Source organism: Pavona decussata, unplaced genomic scaffold (assembly GCF_977016875.1).
Source record: "Pavona decussata unplaced genomic scaffold, jaPavDecu1.1 SCAFFOLD_302, whole genome shotgun sequence".
In the NCBI taxonomy this organism is placed as follows: Eukaryota; Metazoa; Cnidaria; class Anthozoa; order Scleractinia; family Agariciidae; genus Pavona; species Pavona decussata.
Genome location: NW_028145698.1, coordinates 479,455 through 503,374, shown reverse-complemented (window position 1 = coordinate 503,374; position 23,920 = coordinate 479,455). Strand labels below are relative to the sequence as shown.

Genomic DNA, 23,920 nt, shown 5'->3' with positions numbered 1-23,920 from the left:
TTCAGAGAGTTGGAACTAAGAAACCACATTACATAACTCAAGACGATAATGTTTATCAAGCTAACACTTGTAGACTAGTGAAAATGTACGCAAATATTTTCTGAGTAGACCATCAGATTGTAGTTTACGAATAAATTTGTTTTTTCGTCTAAACAGAAAGCTATCGGCCCATTCCAGTTGAAATGATGGCTTCACAACACGACAAGGCAAGATCTTTGAATTATGACCAATATCGATGCGATTCTGAGAAATTTGGTTGTCATAGAGGGCGAAGTAAAAAAAATAACAGATAATACAGTCATAAATAAATTTGTCCTGCAATGCAATTTATGATGAATTTACGAATCGAGAGGTCTATTGCATTTTCATGAAAAAAAAAAAAAACACCCACACATACAGGTTGTTTTTTCAAACATTATGCAATTTTTTAACCAACAAGCTAAAATGCACTGGCAAAATCAAACCACCAAGAATTTACTGACTTAGCAATTAGTCAAAATGTTTGTTCCGAGTAAACAAAAGGTCATGTTAGAAATTCATCCACAGACTCAAAATTTCGAACTCGAGAACAAACATAACTAAGGCCTTGACTTTATCAAGGTATGACACAACCCTTTTACTTTCCATATGCGCTTTTTTAAGACTGTGGACAGTGGACGTAATCCTAGCGCTATCATAAAAATTACCTCTGCTGTGCAGTACCATTCTATGGTAATAAATTTGGAGTTTTTGGTTTAAATTTCAGCGTTTTACTGAATGAAAAGATTAACCAAAAAAATACCTTTCTGCGAAGAGCGGGAGCACAGGGCCAACTCCGAGCTATTTCCACGCCGATCATCTCGCTTACTTCCGATGTTTTCGTTTTGATTCCTGCACTAAACTGCTCACGAAAACCGTTCACAATGCCTTACATAACCCCTTTATTGAACTGCTTTGGCAACACCGACGTAACGAATGCAAACAGAGAGCCAATAATTTACAATAACTTCAACTCCCATGTGGCTTACAATTCTCCTTAGAATTTATTTTATGCCACGACGCGAACAAATTTAATTACCCCGATGGGGGCAATTTAGCTTGATAGATTTCCACTTACAGACTTTTCTAAGAGACCTTGCGTCTTTGACGGCCCGACAAGACGAATCTACTATAATACAGGCGACAAGAAGTGTCGCACTTAAAACCAAAAGGCCAAAAGCAAAGGCGCCTTTGAAAAACAGCTGTGTATACCACTGGCGGGGTCTTTGATAAAGCGCTAGTACTCAAGCGTGGGGGATTAATTAGAGCCAAAAGTCTTTTGCGTGCGAATATAGCTACGTTACGGCCGCGCTGCACGACAAAAGTTTGAACTAAACAGGCCATGAAAAGTTCAGTTTTAATAAAACCAAAGATTCGTTTCTACTCCTCACCAACGAAGAACCGCAGTTTCTTAGGAAACTAAACCCGTCTTATCTATGAAAAGTGCAGAAGGTCTCTACATCTTTAAACGAAACAGTACAAGGTCAATCATGACCAAAAAATCTCGACATCAATTGCAACTTTGTGCATAATTCGCGTATGGTCACAAGAGATTTCACTCCTTTCCCAACATATTATCCGGAATACCGTATTGCGTTTCATACCTTGAAGTCTGTGACAAGAGCTTACTTTCTTAGGCTTACTAATAGTTCTAATAAACTTTTTTGAGTTTATAGATAAAATCCACAATGTACCTACTCAGATGAAAAGCAAGAACAATACTTCGCGTTTTTCGACAATGCAGTTTCCAGAGAAGTGCAAACGTGTTTCGGAATAGAGCTTGTATTGTTACACCACTGAACAAATAAGAATTCATCGAGTTTGAGATTGGAATATTTTTAAGTCCCTCAGCCTTTTATCCATTTCTCACTTTTCAGAGAAAAAAAGATAGTACAATAGAGATTTTTAAAACGTCTTGAATACAAAAGCAAATATAAGTTACATATAATCACTTGCAGAAGAGCTTTTTGTTGCTAAGATAAACATATAGGAAAGAGAACAGTGAATTAATGTTATCAGATGATTTGCTAAAAAATCAAACTTTACAGTATTCGAGGAGCTCTGAAAAATTCCGCCATCTTGCTTCCTAGCCGTGTTACTTGAAACTCCGAGAAACCTGTTAGTTTTTCGTAGTTCTAAACAAATCGCGAAGCCAAGAACTCGACGCAGCGCGTGTAATTTATAGGGTGAACACGTGGAAAATTAACAAAAAGATGTCGCTTGAAAAAGTCAAGTAGACGCTCGCTGTAGCGAGCTGTCGAAGAAACACAAGTTCATTCGAGAAAGCGGGTGAAAGAGATTGAAATCAGCAAGATCTAGCAATACTTCTTGTTTGTTTTTAATAAACCAGTTATTCCTCTCACACTTTGTGGATATGGGATGATTTTAGGCTATCATCTCATATCCAAAACGCTCGTGGAATAATTGTTAATTAGCTTATAGGCGTCTAGTTTGGCAAAAATTGACTACTGGGTTCAACATTATCCGCCAACGCAAAACGAAATCTTTGACACGCTGCTGTAACAAGTTTTCAAACAATGAAATCAGTCTATTGTAATTTTCTCATTATGGAAATCTAAGGCGTTGTCACTGACTCACCTTCTAATCTCGAATTTTGAACGATGACTTCATCACTTTCCATTTTATACTCCTTACAAGAAACAAAAGATTGAAACTTCCTCCAAAACATAAAATGGACTTCAACATGTTTGTATTAACACTTGAATTGGAAAAGATTCTTGAGATCATTTGTCTTGCCAACGCCTTAACTGGAACTGCCATCTATTCCAACTTTCAAACAAAATAGAGAAGCCTTGTAAGGCGTATCTGTTGTAGTGACAAAGAGGGAATGTCGTAACTTCTGTTTTAAAATTGAAACGCAAACAAAAACACCAAAACTAACAAACAGTGGTCTTGTGCAATGAAAAGCATATTTCGCCATATTTGCCTCTCGCCAACGTTTATTAGCACTAACTGATTCCCTCTTTCAACTATCAAGTTGTTTACAAACAAATAAGATAAAAATAAACAGAGCACACTGCATCCGGTCTTTTATTTAATGGCATAAAAAGCCAGCCAATTCAACGAAACTTATTCAGAGCGTGCAGACTTTTGCCTGGGCAGGTTTTCAAAGGCCTGCTTACAAAATTCCGGATGTTTTGTCCGTTTGACGCCAGATTGGTTTTCAAAGAAACTATTGATATCAGAATAAGTGATGAAATATGTAACGGAAAGTAACGTACCTTCTTTCATGTTTTGCGCCTATAATTTCGCATGAACTTTCCGATTTTAATAGATTTCTATTCCTTCCATTCAGCCGTTTATTTTTTTAAACAACTTCAGTCTTTGAGGTGTTGATGTTCGAAGGCCGCCGCTTACAGCTGCGACCGATGAAAGAACTCTTGAGGTTTGTAGAAAGGCGCGTCCGCGCTTAGAAACAAAGGCGGGAAATTTGTGGCTTACGTCACCGTTTGTTATTCTTCTGATTGGTTCATTTGTACAGGTGCGCCCAATTTGGTTCATTAGTACAGGTGCGCCCAATTCTTGTTAAAAGGCTCGATAGATCAGCTTGTTAATCATCTAATTATGCCGCCAAAACCGGAAAGACTTAGAAAATGGCCAATTGTGCTGGCATTTAATTGTTCTGGTCAGCAGCGGATTTCAGTAACAAGGGTTCTTTTTCGGCGCTGTTTATTACCACCTCTAAAGACGTTTCCTTAATCTTCACAACAAAAACGAGTAACATCAAGACGGAGTTCAAACAAATTGTCTGACATCAGAGATCTGAAGAAGCCTGCATTCGCAGAATTGCCGTTAACTCAGGCTCTTGGTTGGTTACCATTTGCCGTTACAATGCTAAACATTCTTTTATTATGTTGGCATAGCGTCCTGACAACCAATTGCGCTTAACTAGTGCAAGACTCGATAATTTGATCACCGATGTTATGAGTGCAATCAAGAATTTGAAACCACTCATCCGCATTACAGATGATGCTGTGAGCTTCTTTTTTTCCAAGGCTTAGTTGATCCCAACTATAATTTTTAATTCTCCATTTTACCATCTCTTTGAAAGACTATTTAATTGCTTACCATTAACATTCTATCTCCGACCCGAAGATGCGTCGTGGCTGCAACTCCGTTTGAGACAATCTACAACAGAGTAAAGATAACGTGAATCCCCCCAGGGGAGAGGGAGGGGGGTTGTTACCCTAACTTTTGGGGGAGGGGTGAGGGTGTCTGAAACCCTTACCCTAAACCAGACCAAGTTCAGCTGTATTATGCAACCCTATACTAGACTAACGACAAAAAATCCCTACCCTATCCCAGAATCGCTTCTTTTTTCCCCCAGAAACTCGGTCATTATCACAGTTCAGCAAAAACAAAATTTTCTGCGTGTACAGCAACAACTAAGACACGTTTTTATTTTTAAGTGTCATGTCCCGGGAAACCTAGCCAAGACTAAATTCTCCAAGCAATTGATCAGTTTCCTGGAAAATGATACCCATTCTAGACCAAAACTTTCTCATTTCTATACCCCATCCCAGACTAAACTGCTGAAAACCACACCCTTCACAGCGGCACATACCCATATAGCTTATTGCGTTCGACGTAGAAAGAACGCATTCCTAATACAGATTGGAGTCGGGATTGTATGTGGCAACGTTGATTGAATGAATGGATCTTGGGACGCGTATCTGGCATCCCCCGCAGATTTTGCAGGGGTGAATGACATCATCACCAACTTGGCAAAGGAGAGAGAGAGCCTGGTGACATTGAACGCACTCTCTAATCTTTGATTATTACTAGTATATGGGAGTACCCCCCCTCCCCTCCCCCGGCGTGAATAATAAGGAAATGACATGACTGCTCGGGTGCTCATCAATCAACCAAACAATCGACAACGAAATTACTGTCATGAAGTGACGAAAAACAAACTTTGGTTAAATTCAAGTTTTATTCAATACAGTCGACTCCCGAAAACTCGAACCTTCAAGAGAAACTGAAAAAGGTTCGAGTTATCGGGAGCTCGAGTTATCGAGGGTAAAATTATATAGAAAATGACCTGAAAGGAAAGGAAAATTGGTTCGAGTTAGCGAGGGTTCGAGTTATCGGGAGTCGACTATACTTGTAAGAACTGTGTTCAATACTCACTTTTGAGATAAATATTCCTGGTTCATCCATTCCAAACGGATGACTGGCATGGTCCGACCCTCCAACGATGCTAAAACCTAACGGGCTGCTTCCTTTCTTTAAAATGATTTCCTGCAAACAAAACAAAGGAAGTTTAACATATTACAGTAATTGCCGTCACTGCTTGCTTAATGCTACAACATCTTAAGCGCCCCACAAGTCACCAGCAACTAATTCGTTCTTCTTTTGGAATTCACGAACGGAGACGCGAATAAGCGAAAGCGTAGATTCAAGGGTGACACTTGACAGTCTTACAACTGGAAATCCTGTGGCCCTTGGATTCCGGATCGAATTGGAATTTGGAAGTCTTGATTTTTGAGGAGGGAAAAACCGGACCAATAGAGCAAAGACGAGAACCAACTTCAAACCCAACCCACATATGATGCCGAGCCTTAGCATCGAACCCGGGCCACAAAAGTGGAAGGCGAGTGCTCTCAAAGCCTGCGATTACAGTAGTTCCTTTTCCAAGCGAGTACGGAAAACGAACCCTCCTCCATCTTTTTTTGTTGTTGTTTGTTTGTTTATTTTTATTTATTTATTTATTTTTTCTTGCTCCTTTCGCGCTCCAGGCCCATTTACCAGTCTTCCAAACACTCGGAGAGGATTCATTTTCTAGGGTGGGGATTTTTAGGGTGAGGTAAGGTAAGGAAGAGTAGTGAAGTGTAGCTTAGGGTAGGGAAGAGAGAAAAATAAAAGGAAAAAATTAAGGGAAAATACCGTTTCTGCGTGTTTCGTTGCAGAAAGGAGATCTTACGTCTATTGTTAACAAAGACTTGGACAAGTCCTAAGCAAAGCAAATTCTAAAAGTGTTGCGTAGTGAAAAGTGACTCTCACCTCAATGTCCATATCCTTGACACCGTTCGTGCCCTCGTGGTTCACGGCTGACTTCTCTGGCGAGACATGGTTCATTTCAGGCTACAAAAGGAGAAAAGAAAAATAGATCAAACTGTTTACGAAGCTGTTGTTTCTCTGGTCCAAGAGAGGTTTACCAGTAAACGGGCTCTGTAGTGGGGAATCAATGTTCACAGGCTAAAGACGACCGAACATAATTCACGTCACGTGGGTCCGAGGAGTGCGTGACGTGGGGAGGAGTGCGTGACGTGACAAGCCAAAGAACGTCTTCGTAGGAGGCTAGGATTTGACCAATGAGATGCAAATTACTCTGTACCTTTGAGCCGTTGCCTACCTTAGTGCCCAGTCTCTTGTTCAGTAAGGACTGATCCTGTAGTTTGGACAGCGGTAGCATTCTCTTGTTGATGACTTTTTCCCGGACGACGACTAACGTGACGTAAGATAGTCCGCCTGTTAACATGGCAACCGCGTCCTCATGCCGAGCGATTTTCATGTCTTTGCCATTAATCTGAAACCATGCAAATACACGTGAATTGAACGAGAGCCAAACCAGTTGTGAGGCCCTATCCACACTAATGTGTTTTCGTTTGAAAACGCGTACTTTTTCATACGTTTTCGCCTATCGTCCACACTAAAACGCTCGAAGACGCCGATGAAGACGGAGACTTTCGAAAACGGTTTCAAAAATCGAGACGTTTTAAAACGCATCGTTTTGAAAACACTCCGTTCTAGTGTGGACAGGTGAAGACGGTGACGTAAAAAGCGTCACATGCCATCGGTTCCAGTCCAAATCGTAGCATCTATCCAAGATGGAGGGTGATTAACACATGCGCAATCCCAGGTCCCAGTCATTTTCAGCGTTTAGTGTGGATAGGTGAAAACGATACAAAAACGCTAGCGTGGATGAAAATATTTTGCTTCGTTTACGCCGCGATGAAAACGGATACTTTTGAAAACGCATTATTGTGGATGGGGACTGAGTCCAGTAAAATGCTTACCCGTCAGTTCATTTGAAGTCGGAAGCGATTGCTCTGATTTAGTCTTGTCGTTGTTTGAAGTCAGAAGCGATTGCTCTGATTTAGTCTTGTCGTTGTTAGTTGCAAAAACGTGAAGGACGTGCCTAATTCGGCTATTGTCAGTCTCCAGTTCTGATCATCTATTATGAGTCCAGTCAGTTAATATTGTGTTCGTAAAGAAAACGTTTGTAACATGCCAGGAAATGTTGGCAACGGTTTAGTCTATTGGCAGTAAGTATACTAGCTCCTCTAACGTTTGGCACTGGTAGTCATCTGTACTGTAGATCATCCATGTGGAAAGACTTGTTGAAATCGTGAAAGCGTCATTTGTAACAAACAAGGAGTTGTTGGCATTGGTTAAAACATATTCGTAGCTAGTGTACCAGTTTTCTACAGTATGCAGTAGTCGGTAGATTGTACTGTAAGCAACACCTACAGTGATAAGTCATTTGTAACGTACAGGGAGCTGTTGGCATTGGTTTGGAGGTGTTTAAAGTGAGGGCACGAGGTTCCTACACCTTGTAGTGATGGTTACAGATGCGGTAGAGACACCAAGACACACGCAACGAAGACAGGAATTATTCCCTTTCAACATGTGAGGAGTGGTTGGCATCAGTTCAGTCTTGTTTGTAGTCAGTGTACCAGTTTTCTGTAGCGTGTTATAGGTATTGTTGTGTAATGTCCCAGTACTAGTGAGTCGAGTTTGTTTCCTTAAGTCTCTAACATACTGTCCGTAATCAGTACATTTGTCATTTTGTAATAAGCTTTGTTTTTTATTAAAACTAAGTTACTTTGTTGAATCATTAACGCGTCATATTGTGGCTGATGTAGGGAGATGTCGGGATCGATTTAAAGAGATGTCTTTAGTTAGTAAACCAGCTTTGTACAGTACAGTATATAGTCTATAGTACGTAGCTAGTAGTATAATGTTTTTAACACATTGGTCACAGTCCCTGACAATTCTGCAGTTCAGCTGTTGATGGTACTTTAACCTGTTCTACCCGCTCACACATCCGGGAGATAAAGCAAGGTCACGCGACACGCGAAGAAAAACAATCTTGCTCAGCAGGCAGTAGTTGATATCACATCCGGGTTTTCAGTTGATGCGCTTCGATTCCTACTGGGATGTTAATAATTTCAAAAATACAACGCGGCGAAGTCAAACGATTTAGCTCGATGTAGCCGGGTAAATTTTGTCCCCCGTTATCTCTTACTGTAAAACCATGACCATAGCTTGACGTTGGTTACAGTGCAGTCAGTAATGTGTTACAAGTCCACCATTAACTCTTACTGCAAACCCGTAAGAAAAGCTTATCATTCATTAGAATGCAGTCAATAATGTGTTTCAAGCTCATCATTAAGTCTTCCTGCAAAACCATGATCACAACTTGTCATTCATTAGAGTGCAGTTAGTCATGTTTTTCAAGTCCAATATTAACTATTACTGTAAAACCGAGACCATAACTTGTCATTTATTAGAGTGCAGTTAGTCATGTTTTTCAAGTTCTGTCAGTGTCTCCAGTCAATCCATTCGTTCTTGCATGCAGTTCCCTGTCTGTTTTAAGTATTGTTCCTGCCCTTACCGAAAGAACTTTATCTCCGACTTGAAGTCTACCGTCTCTCTCCGCCGTTCCACCTTCAGCAATCTTAGATATAAAAACTCCCTGCAAGGCGATCAACAAATGATACAAAAATCAGTCCCACAGGTGAACGGACATATCATGGTACGTTGAACAGGCTTTTCACCCTAGAAATTGGTTTATGTAGGCCCAGTAGTCCGCACTCCGGACGTAATATATCAAACACGAGAAAGCGTGTTTCATCAGATATCCAAACACTGAGAAGTAGGTTGGAAAAACGAGGCGCAGCCGAGTTTTTTTTTATGACTTCGAGGTGTTTGGATATCTGATGAAAAACACTTTCGAGTGTTTCATATGGCTTCTCAAATGATCAATAATTCTTGGAGAAATTCAAGGCTAAAGTTGGCAAAAAAATTTATGGTAATTAGGGACACAAATCCAAACCACGGTCACAGTAGTGATTTTCTTTGTTTTCTCGTGATGAATTATTAATGAGTTTGAGAAACAACAGATACAAATCTTACGCGCCATTTTTTTTTTTTTTAATTGAGGGAATACATTCTGTATTTTACTGTATGTACTGTATTTTTTATTTTTATTTGTATATTGTTGAAAATCTGTTTTTCCCCCCCTGTTTTTGCGACATTTTTATAGAAGGAGTTCCAAACCAATTCAACATTGCTATCGCTTGTTTTTATTTTAAATAGTTTATCGAAAACCTACGTTATTAGAACAGTGACATCCTCTACAATACCAGTATCCCTACAATACAACAGATCATCAATGCAGAACATAAATGCCAGTCTATTTACCGGGTCACCATCCTTATAAGGCGTTGATCCACGACCCCCGGCAATACTAAAACCCAGGCCCTTCTCGCCTCCTCTTTTTAACGTGATAGTCTCTTTCTGCAAAACAAAAACAAAAATAGGTAGTCGGTGGTCGAGGACTACATGTGGCTACTACAGGAAACAAAAATTGGAAATCATTGTAAATAATTGGTCTTCCTGTGTTACTAGACTTCAAGCAACTTGTGTAAAATATGGGGATCAATTTGTCAACCAACGCAAAGCTCACCAACTGCAACCAACGCGAAGCACATGGAAGTAAACATACGACTGTGAACGTTGCAATCGATAATATGTCATTGTCGACAACAAAACGAGACATGACGAAAATTCAAACCATGTCGCCGATTGCCGCCGATAACTACGATAGTCGACGATAAGTCACGAACGATCCTCACGAAAATACAAACATCAAGTGTCGGTGTCAATCGAAGCCCGATCGTGCGATTCCGAACACTATCCGAAGATTAGGACTACTTACACTCACTCGTACACACTCCGTGGAATAGTGGCTCTTCTCAAGGAATAGTAGCCACAAAAATAAAAGAAAGAAAATCAAATAAACATTGGCTAACGTGTTGTTGCATCACCAAATTTTACACCTAGTGGTCTCACAAGCAACCGTTATTGGGCCGTCACGTAACGCTTAATAACGTGACAACCCACCCACCCCACCCCACTATCAAACCTCAACTCCCAAAAAGATTGTCTCAGGGTGCGTTCGATTGACCCTTTTCCGGACAAGAATTCCACCAAAGGAGGTTTTTGGAATTATTGGAATGGAAAATCGCTCTTCAATTATCGTGTATCAGCGACAAGTTTGCAGGAATTTAGTCCCAAATTTACTTAAAAAGAGAAATTTAACAGCTATTCCGCTTATTCTTATAACGAAATACGGTCAACCGGGCAACCTAAGACTTAACAGCAATGCTAAGGAGTTACGCCAAATGTTACAAGAAAACCCAAATAAGGCTTGTGTGCGCAGCATGCTATAGTATCTACCCATCTCATTTCAGAAGACAGTCATTCATTGTAGATCTGCGGGACCAAATGTCATGTTATCCTAATTTTGCTCACCTCCGTTTTCGTTTGAATGTCCTCCATTTCTGGTTCAGGAGCAAATCGAACGCCAACCTTTTTAGCTTCTTCCTTTAGAGGTTCTTCGATGACCTGCTAAAGATACAAATTTACCACTCATATCGACAAACAAAACCCTGATAAACAGAAAGGAGTAAACTTTAAACTCGGCCACGAAACAGGATGTCAAACCCATGACCGATGTATCGCATCGCGACTTTGATTATTTTCTTTGTCACATGCTCACGACATGATGAACACTAACGGTGCGTTTTTTTTGGGAGAATCCAAAAATGGATTTGTGATCTCAAATTCTCGGATCATGGTGCATCAAAGGAATCGACGAATCCACTCTGGGTAAGGATTCGTCGGTTCCTTTAATGCACCATGATCCGAATAATCTGAGATCACAAATCCGTTCTGGGATTCTCCCAAAAAAACGCACCCTATATGAGTATATCTTTCTTATATTAATTTACAAAAAAATTATTTTCAGTCTGCAGATAAACCTCTCTAAGAGCTGTTAAGCAGTAGTTTCCAAGTAGCGCTGTTCCAACTAAAAGTTCTGCGAATGGTATCCAAAAGCAACCATTCAAAAGAGTAAAGGGGGTTACTGTCTAAAGATGCTGTGGTGCTGCGTCGGTGGGGAGTAGAAACGAATGTTTGGTTTATCAACAGAGTTGATAACTTAAGGTAAATTGGCCACCGTAAAGAGATTCGAGTGCTGACGTTTCGAGCGTTGGCCCTTCGTCAGAGCGAATCAAGAAACTGTGGGTTGTTTGTGTCTACATAGTGAGCGGTGTAGCTACGCTATTGGTGGGAGCTTGGTAACGAGGAAAACAAGAATAAATTAATCGAACGTAAAGCGTTCGTTGATTCCGTGGGGATTAAGAGTGCCGATTTGTAAGGTGAATTTTTGTTCTAAAGTTTTGCAGGATCTATTGAGTAGCATTATGCTGTGGCGGTATTAATTTCAACTTGCCTAAAGTAGAAAGTTTAGTAACATGGTAAATTTTGTTTCTGAGCTGAGGAGCTTTCGAGGCAGCTTATTATCGTTGATCATTCCCTTTACTCTCACGAGCTATTTGCTTGAATATGCACTGATATTTCAAGGAGAAATTGGACGCTGATCTTACCTTTGGCGGTTCAGTTTCTGGTTCCTTATGAACTTCATTGACTTCTTCCTTCGTAAACGCTTCTTCAAGAGCTGCATCAATCGCATCTGCATCTTCCGCCATGGCTAGATTTTCCTTGGAAGTTTTCGTCACCGTCCTCTTCTCAAGATCTTCCCTTTCTCTAACTACAACTAAATGAATATCGTTGCCAGCGTTTTTCAACACACGTACAGCTTCATGGTGAGTGGCTGATGAAATATCCACACCATTAACCTAAAGAAGGAAACAGTAACTCGGTTATTTTCTTGACGAAGCAAACAAGTGTGGCCCATTTCTGATAAAAAGGCTGAGATAAACAGAGATAAACTAGCAATAATCATGGATTAGTAAAGTGCATTTGATCTCATGGCATCCAGACCGAAGCGAGTCAACCCGCGGGACTTCACTTAGCCAGCGGGATTCAAAGCTCCCAAATGAAATCCAGGCGAGTGGTCAGCTAGTCCAACATGGCGCCCAAAACCCTGAAATCGCACAGCATCCAGAAAGAAGCGACACGAACAGTATGCGTTCAATTACTGGACAACAGAACCCAAGTAAAAGAGGTTTCTACTGGAGATAACTCGAGGTTTCGGCAGCTGGTGTCCCATTCTGCAGGAGTTTATTCTACAGAAGTTTTAAACACATTCGCCACTGTTTACCTTCATGATCTTGTCGCCTGTTTTGAGAATGCCATCCTGGCCTGCAGGACCATTCTCTGAAATCTTGGAAATGAAAATTCCCTGAAAGAAAAAAAATTGAAAGGATCGTGTTCAGCCTACCAGATTGTCCATTTTGTTTCTTGACGAAGGTAACAGAACCTAATTTTCAAACAAACCTCATCATTCCCAACGTAGGGAGTGGATCCTTTCCCACCGGCAATATTGATTCCAAGCCCTTTGTTATTACGATGGATTGTGTATTCAATCTGCAAGAAACACAACATTAAATAAGATAAATAGCAATGCTAATGAAATTGGTATTTTAAACCACAGTAGACTACAAGCGCTGCACTGCAAGAGTATTTAAGCCCTACTCTCTCCACTCAGATTTTCTCAGAAGCCCTGTGCTATCCTTGGCAACACTATGATGTAAACAGCCTTGAGGTCAGCCTTCCATATGAAGATGGGATTTTCAGAAATTTTTATGTTTAATTTGTAAGCTCCTTTCTCTCATTTACAGCGTATAAATTCGCACTTTTGAGCTAAACCCTTCGACACAAAGTAATTCATAGATTATTTAAAAGACGATTGAATAAAAAGGCTTAGTTTGAGATAAGAACTCTTCAAAACTCATTAATAATTCATAAGCCCACTGACCTATCAAATGGTCGATAAAACATCACGTGCAGTGGTTTTAAAACCCGATAAAACCTCCTCCTTATTAGTATGCGGTGTTTAATGTTTTTCTCGTAGGCTAATTTCCAACGTTCACAAAAGCATCATTGTTATGAACTCTCTTGACACACGCTTTTCCAGGAATGTTTTTGAAGCCGTTCAAAAAACTCGTAGCACGTGTTTTATCGGGTCTGAAACCACTGGGCTGCGCCTCGTGGTTTTAAATCCCGATAAAACACCGCTGCTCGTGTTTTAAACATTACATAAAAATTGAAACTTGACCAACAAACTCTAACCTCTTCAACTACTTTGGTGACCGTGACAAGCTCCTGTTCTTCAGAATCTGCGTCGGCCTTTTCCTCCTCGCCAGTACGTCGTGGGGGAGTTGGCTTCCTCTTCAGTGCTGGACCCTCTGGAATTGCAACAAGAATCATAACGAGAAGGATGTATTGTTTGATATCCGCAAACTATCAAATAGATAGATCACAGTAGTATTCTCGGCATTGAACTGGATTAAGCTTGCAATGGAGGCTCTTGAAGGGGAATATATTAAAAATATATATTTGCATGTGAAAAGAGGCCACTGCTTCAGCCTCGTTTGCATGCTAGTTCCAGTCCATTACCGAGAATACGAATACGGTCTTCTATAGCAGTTGATGTAAACAATTTGAAAGGGAAACGTTTCTATGTGTTAAAAAGTAGTTGCAATAGTGTATCACCAATTTAATAAACCTATAAAAGACCAGCAACTTGTGCCCCCTGGGGGATTCAACGCTGGCCTTTCTTAACTGACACAAGGATATCACAAAGACCGCTGCAGATCTGCTACACTAGCCAAGTCGCGGGGCTACATTCCAAAAATATTTCCTTAATTACAGAACCAGATACGGCTGAAAAACTGGCACACCCAAATGTATGAAAGATAACAAACGCCTACAATGTCAACTTGAATAACTGATTGAAGTAAATTACAAATTAGAAAGCTAAAAGCCTTAAATACTACATGCTTACAACAGAGTCAAATTAAAAACATCTGCATTATAAGTAAACCTAAAAATAGAGAGAAAATTAGTCTTTCAGGCAAATTTTCTTTTGTTCCTTCCTTCAACAACAAAATTAAAATAAGATTGCAGCATGTTTACAAGCTTAACAACAAAAACAGGTGGGCTGCTTGTAGAAAGGAAATAATGAATATATACTTCATAGTATTTCTACAGGCACTGTTGAAAGTTTGCTCTATTATAAATGCAAGATTGTTTTGTTTTCACCGGCTGCAAGAATAAAACCTTACAAAGCTAACCAATTAACTACATCTGCTGTACCTAAAGCTTTATAAAAACGGTCTGAAAATCTGATATCACAATGTAATTTTCTTCATTTTAGCAGAGATACAAGTTTAAGTTCACATTTGGGAAATACAAAAACATATCCTAACATGTGCGAGAGAAAGGCAAATTAAATTTAAAACTGGTTGTTTGAGCAATAATTACAACTTTAGAGTCACATTTAGAATGCTTGATGGCACCTTGCAAGTGAATACCATGTCAATCATTTATGTTGGAACATATAACTTATACAGAAAAGTTATAAAAGCTCTCCTGACCTGCCCAAACCAGCGTGAATGGCCCATACTTCCCTAAAGCGACCACCATTATGACAGTAAGAGGTGCTAAAAGATTTTTCAAGTACTCCAGCAAATAGAACCGTTTCTGGATGTTTTTAGCAGGTGATTTCTAATGCTTTATATGCAAAGCAGGTTACATGTCCACAGAACACTGCATGTGGCAAAAATCTATGAATAATTGAGCACAAAACCTCTGCACATATTTTAGTGAGCCTTTTATGGAAAATCTCTCAATGAAGCCACGAAGAAAACCCTCCAAAAACACCACAGGAAATTAACTACACTATAATAGAGATTGCCCTGTTGTGAAAGTTGAGCACAACGTTTCTTGTCATTTTCAGTAATGGCAGGTGTTTGAGTTCATTGTTAAATATTTTGAATTTTCATTGCAGCTAAGACATCTAAGAGGGATTCTGAAAATTTAATACAATGGAACTTCAAAATCAAAACTAAGATTACTTCGAAATGTTCAGCACTTTTCCTTATCAAAGACAAACCTTAGAATTAAGAAATTTTCAGATAAGTAAGAACATTCAGAGTGAACCACCAAAGGCAAGTGGGGTGCAGTTTATAAAAAGTGCTAACTTTCAACTCTGTGGATGAAATCCTTAAGTATAATCATGACTGAGTAATCTGTCAGCCAGAACCAATTGAATTTTGCAGATGTCTTTGAACAAGTTTGAGGTCGCAAAAAACAAATGTTCATTACATTTTCAGCATTTCAACTTGTGATCATTAATTAAAGCTGCCACTTGTAGAGGGAATTCAATGTACTACAAAAAGGTTCATTATGATGATTTACAGTGATGAACTGAACACCCAGTATATGTTTATTAATTGGCCAGTACCCATTTATACACCAAAGCAGAGAGACAAAGTGGAGCTAAAAGGGTACTGTCACAGAGATTCAAAGATTTTGGTCAAAGCTGCTACAATATTTTTGACAAAGAACCTTTTCACTAAGATTAAATTGCTCTTAGAGTATTGAGAAGAAAAAACTAGGTGATGTCCCCAAGGAAGAACAAACAGTTTAAAACTACAATCACAGTTTAGCAATTTCTCCAAACTACAAAGAAATAAATAAAGCATTTTTTCAAGTTGTAACCCCTTTCCATCCTAGACAAAGATAGTTAATGTTAGTTTATGTGCACTAGAAAGGTTATCATTAACTTGTTACCCTGAACCATTATTTTAACATTTCCATCAAAACAAATATATATATTTTATAGCTTAATATTTCTTTTCTTGAAAACACAAGCGACCTAAACAAGAGATACCAATGCTCGAATGATTTGTTTTGTATGTAAGTCTGAACCAAGTCAAGTGAAACATTGGTGGTTGTGAACAAAAGAAATTAGTCAAGCATCTGTCTCCTTTGTAGGTTGCTAGCATTTCCAAAAAACAAGGCAATAAACTATTTCTTGCTCATTTGGTATTTTGCTTGAAAACTGAATATGCAACTAAGTTTGTTTCATACTAACTAGGCTCTGTGCCAAAATACAGCTTATCTGGAACAATTTTGATGTCAAGGCAAAAAGGGCACTTACACTAGTTCTGCCAAAAAAAACCCTTCAATTTTGTTTCGAGAAAATTTCACCTACCTTGCTGCTCTCCTTCAGGTATTCCATCTTCAACCTGGAAATAACAAAAAATGTTCAATTGAAGTGCAATAAATATTGGTCTAGAGAAGCATTTACACATCGGACTACTGAGTGCTGGGCTGTTGTGTAAGAATGTTTGTGACAATTGTTTACACCATCCTTACCGCACAAGCAATTCATGTTGCAATGTTGCATCCTAACCACATGTAAAGAAGAAATCTAAGTATGTAATATTACCTTCCCATCACAGAAGCTTGAGAAAAAAAAAAGAAATGTTTTTCAAAGATTTTTGCATGAATGTCCTTCAAATTATACTCATTGATCCAGTGTTTGCTAGCACTGTGTATTTCTTCACAGCTAAGTTATTCAAGAAAGTACTACATCTACAATTTTCCGCTTAGAAAGAAATATTCCTGTATACAACAACAACAACAACAACATCAATAGACCCATTCTGCAAAATGGCGGCAACAGATTTGAATGAGTTAAAATTGAACTGAATGACAAAAGATACCAGCACTGGAAAGAGCACCTTTACTTTAAAAACCTTGCAAAGTTTCAGCATATTAGGTGTTATATCAGCTTAGGAAAATGTAAGATGAAATTTGACAAATTTACAGGCATTTGAATGATTGGGGATATACATCATACCCCCAGTCATACAAACATCTGTAAATTTTTAATTTTTCAACTTACATTTTCTCAGCTGATATTACACCTGATATGCTGACACTTTGCAGGGTTCCTAAAGTAAAAGTGCTCTTTCTAGTGCTAGTGTACATTTTTAATTTTAACTTATTTGAATTTTTGGCTGCCATTTTGGAGAAGGGTCTATCCTTACCACTTCAGCATTTTGTCCTTCACCAACATCCTTGGTTCCCGCTTTAGCAAGAATCTCTTTGACTTTTTCCGGATCGCTAGACTGAAGATCAATCCTCTTATTCTTCAAATAATGTGGTGTGTCACGCCGTCTTAGCTTGTCATGTTTTTCCGTTTCAGGATGATCTTCTCCTTCAAACCGTATTTTTGGTTCTCTTTCACTGTCATCTCCAGAGCCGGAACCCTGCATTTGGGAAAGAAAATTTGCAATTAACATCAAAATTCTCATGACTATTATTTATACACAATCCTTGCTACATTTAGGAGAATTTAAGCCTTTTTGTCTCATTGCAAAACCTGGAAACATACATGTATACTATCTGCAAGTGGTGAAAAGTGGCACCAGGTCTCTCTCTATATATACACCCAAGGCTGTTGTCTAAGAAAAATTTCAAGGAGCCCACAAGGCCAAAAGCCAAGAAGTTAGGAGCCCATCGTATGAAGTGTTAGGTGCTGCTGCAAAATTTAGGCAACCAAAGCATTTTCTTGGGTGCCCCAGGCTACAGGGCCCCTGTTAGACACAGCCTTGATACCATTAATTATTTCCTGGAGAAGCACCTTCAACTGGCTTGAATTTTGATGAATTGTGCAATTCCAGAAAAGAATGAAAGGTTTTTTGTTTTGCATCCCCCGTCCCCCCAGGAAATTAAAGGTTACCTTCATACTTTGCTTCTAAAACTTTGACTTTTAAGACCCCCCTCCCCCTAGGAATTTCCGATGACCTTCCATTGGGTGGGTAAGGATTTTTTCTAGAACTGCACATTTATTGTCTTTGGTAGTAAATGTGAAGCAAATTCAAACTTCTGTTTTCTCACGCCCTATATCTACTTTTCTCTTTGTCACTGGTGAGAGGTTGGTGGTTGGTTACTTCTGTCTTCATAACATCAAAGGAGAACCTTTTTTGAGGGAGGGCTATTATTTGTAATGTTTTTAATAATTATTATAATAATTTTATTTAGTCACTTGCACAAACAGAGCATATAGAACAGGTTGAATGGAAATCATTGTTAATTACATAAATTTCAGTAAATGAGACAAGAAAACCTAATGAAGCTACAAGCTTACATGAATAGACTTCCTGAGACTGGCTTAATGCAGAGCGAAAAAACTGGACCGTGAACGCTTACTTATCAATGAAACAGGCAATGAATTCCAGATTTTAGGCCCTTGATAAAGGATGCTGAACTGCTTGATATTCATTCTTACCCTCCCCTCCCAAGATCCATGTAAATATTTCAGGTCAATATCAGAAAATGTCTACCAGTGATACTAAAACTTTGAGGATGGAAAACTAGTAAAATCTAAAAAACGTGTTCTTTTCCCAGGCAAAATGTAGAACCTTTGTTTACCACAGTCATTGAACAAATGGCAATCAGTGATAATAGGAATAATTATTCCACTGCACCATTACGTCATTTGGGGATCAAGTGAGATTGCGCAACTTGCCAGCTCAGCTCAATGCGTTCTTACTCAGCGAAGTGACCAGGGGTATTTTTTTGGCCTTTGTTTACCACAGTCAAACAAATGGCAATCAGTGATTATGAGAATTATAAATAACTCTTTGCTCTTGTTACACACCTCTTCACTTGACGCAGCTCCCTTGTCATTCTCTTTAGGTTTTTGCTCAGCAAATCCCACTCCCTTTTTTTCACCAGTTGTCTCTGGCACAGTCGGCTGTTTCTTATCAATACTCTTGGGCTTTTCTTCAACACTCGTTCTCCTTGGACGAAACTCTGTGTCTGAGCCACTTTCTTCATCCTAAACATTTAAAGAGGGAATAATTATAATGCATACCACCAAATGAATGTTACTTTTTTAAGTGATACTTTTAAAGCTTAAAGGAAAGCTGAAAGAAAACCCAAAAAACAACCAAATGAAAGGAGTTCCTCAACTTCCAAACTATCCGCATCTAAGCATTAATTCTGGCCATGAACAGACCCTTCTCCAAAATGGCAGCCGAAAATTCAAATAAGTTAAAATAAAAAACATATACCAGCACTAGAAAGAGCACTTTTACTTGAGTAACCCTGCAAAGTTTCAGCACATCAGGTGTAATATCAGCTGAGAAAATGTAAGTTGAAAAATGAAAATTTACAGACGTTTGTATTACTGGGCAAACATCTGTAAATTGTCAAATTTCATCTTACATTTCCTAAGCTGATATAAGACCTAATATGCTGAAACTTTGCAAGGTTACTAAAGTAAAGGTGCTCTTTCCAGTGCTGGTATCAGTTTTTCATTCAGTTCAATTTTAACTCATGCAAATCTGTTGCCACCATTTTGGAGAAGGGCCTATTGGGTTGTAATCTTTTCACGCATAAAAAGATTAATATTACACTATTAACATGTAACATTTATCATTTGTTTAAATTGACAATAACAAGTTGAAAGATCGCATACCGTGAAGGATTTTCTTGACCTGATAACAACACCATCTAAATGTCCAGAGTCTTTAATTTTGTGCATGGTTATCTTAGGATGTCGAGCTTTTAAATCCCTAGGATGTGGTGTATCATGACGTATAAAATGGGTCTGAAAAGAAGAAGTAGTACAAAACACACTAAGTTAACTATCTACCAATATGGACAGCACAATACCAGGGGGTGGGGGGGTGGGGGTGTGCCGCAGGGACTCAGAAACCCTTACCCCAAACCAGACAAAGCTCAGCTGCATCTTGCAACCCTAAACTTGTCTAAAGACGAAAAATCCCTACCCTATCCCAACTCACTTTTTTCCAGAAACTCAGTCACTATCACAGTCCAGCCAAAAAAAATCTTTCTACACATATGGCAACAACTAAAGCACATTTTTTACAATGTAAGCCATCAATTCCGGGAAACCTACTCTAGGCTAAATGTTTCAAGCAATATTATTATTGATCAGTTTTCTAGAAATGACCAAACCTCTCTGATTTCTATACCCTGGGGGAGAGGTTTACAGTTGTCATTTTGAACAGAACTGATTTCTTCTACATACTCAATTTAAGCCACTTTAAATGTAAATTGCATGTTTCTATTCTCATTAGTTTTGTCACCTTTTTGCTTTAAATGAACTGGTCTACACAGTACAATCCCCCATGTTTTTCCTACCTAAAATAACCCAACAGTAATGACACCCTTTTACCAAAAAGCCCACCATTAATCTGGCCTACCTCTTTATCGCTATGGTCTGAGTCGTCAGCGGCAAATTGCACAACTGGCAAACTTCCACTGCGAGGTCGATTAACCTCTTCATGTTCATCTTCATGCGCAAGGTTCTCAAAAGCGATGCCATGCGTCAGATCGTTTGTTATCATTTCTAAACAGCAAATAAAGAAATCTATTTAGGTGCCTTTTTTAATGATCAACAACAAAACATTGTAAGTCTTTTAAAAACCCAGGATCAACAGATCACACAGAGAACAGCGGTAGTGTTAGGTAGGTAAAGTCACATTACAACCCTAAGTGGCCCATGACTGAAGCTTAGGTTTCCGTACCATGAAGCAAGTAGGAGTATTACTACTCCCCCGTGGATGGGATGCTTAGTCTATCACAGGACACCCAGCATGAAGTGACTGCATATTACTACTCCACCCTGGACGGGATGCTTAGTCTATCACAGGACACCCAGCATGAAGTGACTGAAGTATTACTACTCCACCCTGGATGGGATGTTAGTCCATCACAGGATACCCAGCATGAAGTGACTAGGAGTATTACTACTCCCCCCTGGATGGGATACTTAGTCTATCACAGGATACCCAGCATGAAGTGACAAGGAGTATTACTACTCCTCCCTGGATGGGATGCTAGTCCATCACACGATCACCCCAAGTAGTATATATGTCACCAGTACCCATTTATACACCAAGGTGAAGAAAGACAATGCAGAGCAAACTTTCTTGTCTAAGGCCAAGTTCAGACGCCAAACTTTTCATGAGCCGAACTTAATTCAAATTAAGGTCGGCCTAAATCACGAAAATCCCGCCTTTTGATTCACACGCCGAACTTAATAAGCCAAACTTAATTTACTTGAAGAAAAACCAACAAAATGTCAGCGTTTTTTTTTTTTTCAATTTTTTATTTGAAATACGTTATAATAATTTATGCTTTAGGTTCGGCTCATGAAAGTTCGACGTCTGAATCAAAGCCGTTCCAAAGCCGAAATTCGTGGCTGAGCCAGGCGGGAAGAACGGCTGAGGCGTTCCAAATTGAAACAGCCGTTCTCAACTGATTCAGACGCGAACTTTTCATGTACTCAATTTGACGTATTAGGTTCGGCTCATGAAAAGTTCGGTATCTGAACCGGGCCTAAGAAAACAACACAGTAATGCAGTCCAAGCTAGCTTTGAAGCAAGGACCCTCTAATCATCCAATTGAAAGTCTGGCGTGCTAACCAAGAGCTACACCACAGCACCCCCACAGCGAAGGTGTAGTGTTCAGAAAACCTCTAACCAAGTCATCAAGAAAACTGCACTGAATAAAGTTGCTTTTGAGCATTTTCTACAATCACTGCTATTTCCATCAATTTTAACTGCTATGCAACTACTGTGCAATCTCATGATTATTTTATCCACACGCAACGCCTAAGAGCTCTGACTAAAAGCCTCTCCAAGTGATTGGTGATAATGTTCCCTAAATTATTCATATCAGTACCAGTACTTTGATCACAAACAACTGAGCATATTTTTGAGTGCAAGAAAATCAAATCGAATTACAACTGACAAGTGGTCTATGTTGTTCAATATTTCAGAAAAATAAGAAGTGCCTCTTTTGCTGATTACTATCTGGGGTATTTCAGTTAAAAATGAGTTAAGAAGAACCCTTGTATTGTGAGCCAATTTGTGAGAAAATTACACTAGTATCCTTGTAGATAGCTTAAATTTTTTAAACTTTTTTTGCAGTCTTTTTGCAGCCAGAAAGGCGTTTTATAAGTTTTTTCTCTGGCACCTCAGAAAAAAAAGCCTTCCTTTTGTTAAAACATTTTGGATATTTCAAACAATTCTCTGAACTCATTTCTATCAAGTTTTCCAATCGATAACAATTGGCCATGGATGCAATAAATTGTTTTGATTTCGAGTTTTTGAGTTGGTTTTGAATTACACTTAAAACAAACATCTTAAACAGCTTTGTAATGTTAATTTTACCCTTCCAGTGATTAAAATTGAGCTCTGAGCAGTTGAGCTCTGAGCATAACCAAGCTATGTCGCATATCAGATCACTTTTTACTGTTTTAGCTCAGATTCACTGTGATAAAAATGGAAATCTTGCTCATAATCAACAAAAAGTGATTTGAAATGCAACATATACACGCCATTTGAGCTCTGAACCCTTCAATATACCCTTCTCCAAAATGGCGGCAACAGATTTGAATGAGTTAAAATCGAACTGAATGAAAAACTGATACCAGTACTGGAAAGAGCACCTTTACTTTAGTAGCCTTGCAAAGTTTCAACATATTAGGTGTTATATCCAGCTTAGGAAATGTAAGATGAAATTTGACAAATTTACAGACATTTGTATGACTGGGGGTATACATCATACCCTCAGTCATACAAACATCTGTAAGTTTTTCATTTTTCAACTTACATTTTATCAGCTGATATTACACCTGATAAGCTGAAACTTTGCAGGGTTACTAAAGTAAAAGTGCTCTTTCTAGTGCTGGTATACGTTTTTAATTTTGACTTATTTGAATTTTCGGTCGCCATTTTGGAGAAGGGTCTATTAATTCAATCCTTGCGCATTGTGCTCATCCCTTCTTGTTTTCCTTTGCCAATTATCACTACCTTTTCACTTTCTAAATACTTGTAATTTTATTGGTACACGCCTTTATTTTAAATTCAAATCTGCAGTAACTCTACTCACAACTGACGATGATTGCATTATGAACAAAACATGTCTCATTTTAAAATCGAATGTGTTGTCCTTTTTCTTAAAATTTTTACTAGTCTGCTTCTTTCAAGACCATAATTATTCTGGAATAGTAGCAAAAAACATGACCGCTATAATAATTATATAGCTGTTATATATGGGTCTGAGTATGCACATATTTTAAAATTTATTAATGCATGGCTAAACAAAGAGTATGGATATCCTGGGTGCAGCTATCATCAGTTTTTTTTTTTTTGTTATTTTTCTTTCACAGTTGACATAGCATTCACTTTCATTCACAAGCATAAAAAAAATATAGAGAATGGGACTGATTTCAAAGCAAGCAACACAAGAACGCCTTTTTTTCTGGAAGCATTACATTCCATCGAAGACCACAACTCCGTTAACAAACGTACACATTTTCCACAGGTTTATTTACTGGTCAATAGCAGCATCCCTGGGACAGGGGGCAAATACGAATCGTGAATTATGCATACTGTTTCAAAGTCTGACAAAGGCAACAGAAGGTTGCCAAAAATTTAGTTTTTTAAAAAGTTTTTATAAGATCAAATTTTTACCGTTTTTAGATCAGATTCAAATTAGTTTTAATTAAAACTTTGAGCCCTTGGTTTCCTCCTGGATGTTGGCTCATTGGTTCTCTATTACCAATGTTGTACATGTAGCGAAGAAGTTTTCCAACAGTATTTTACCCAGCCATACTTATGTACTACCTGAACTTGGACAGCTGATTGGAGTTTTGAGTTTGATTTTCCAAGATTTAAAACAGTTGTAACAAAGCAATCCACTCAAGGTTTCAGCAACATCTTTTCCAAACCTCAAGCCCTCATTATTGAATAATTTTTCTTAATTCAGACATGAAACATCACCTCCTATT

At 38.7% G+C, this 23,920-nt stretch overlaps 1 protein-coding gene across 2 annotated transcripts in view; it reads right to left on the bottom strand.

Annotated features, from left to right (window-relative positions):
- Positions 1–23,920, bottom strand: part of LOC146454356 (protein scribble homolog) — a 51,873-nt gene that overhangs the window by 11,561 nt on the left and 16,392 nt on the right. The window contains exons 15-30 of one of the 2 annotated variants that reach the window (XM_085095578.1): positions 20,325–20,470; positions 19,574–19,705; positions 18,752–18,931; positions 17,136–17,357; positions 16,295–16,328; positions 13,366–13,481; positions 12,571–12,660; positions 12,395–12,475; positions 11,718–11,969; positions 10,582–10,674; positions 9,469–9,564; positions 8,660–8,740; positions 6,395–6,568; positions 6,043–6,123; positions 5,170–5,280; positions 4,108–4,167 (exon numbers count right to left, since the gene is read on the bottom strand). In XM_085095578.1, the coding sequence (XP_084951704.1) occupies positions 4,108–4,167; positions 5,170–5,280; positions 6,043–6,123; positions 6,395–6,568; positions 8,660–8,740; positions 9,469–9,564; positions 10,582–10,674; positions 11,718–11,969; positions 12,395–12,475; positions 12,571–12,660; positions 13,366–13,481; positions 16,295–16,328; positions 17,136–17,357; positions 18,752–18,931; positions 19,574–19,705; positions 20,325–20,470 (1,949 nt within the window). Of the gene's footprint in view, positions 1–4,107; positions 4,168–5,169; positions 5,281–6,042; positions 6,124–6,394; positions 6,569–8,659; positions 8,741–9,468; positions 9,565–10,581; positions 10,678–11,717; positions 11,970–12,394; positions 12,476–12,570; positions 12,661–13,365; positions 13,482–16,294; positions 16,329–17,135; positions 17,358–18,751; positions 18,932–19,573; positions 19,706–20,324; positions 20,471–23,920 lie in introns of both variants that reach the window. The other variant, XM_085095577.1, reaches the window with a different exon arrangement.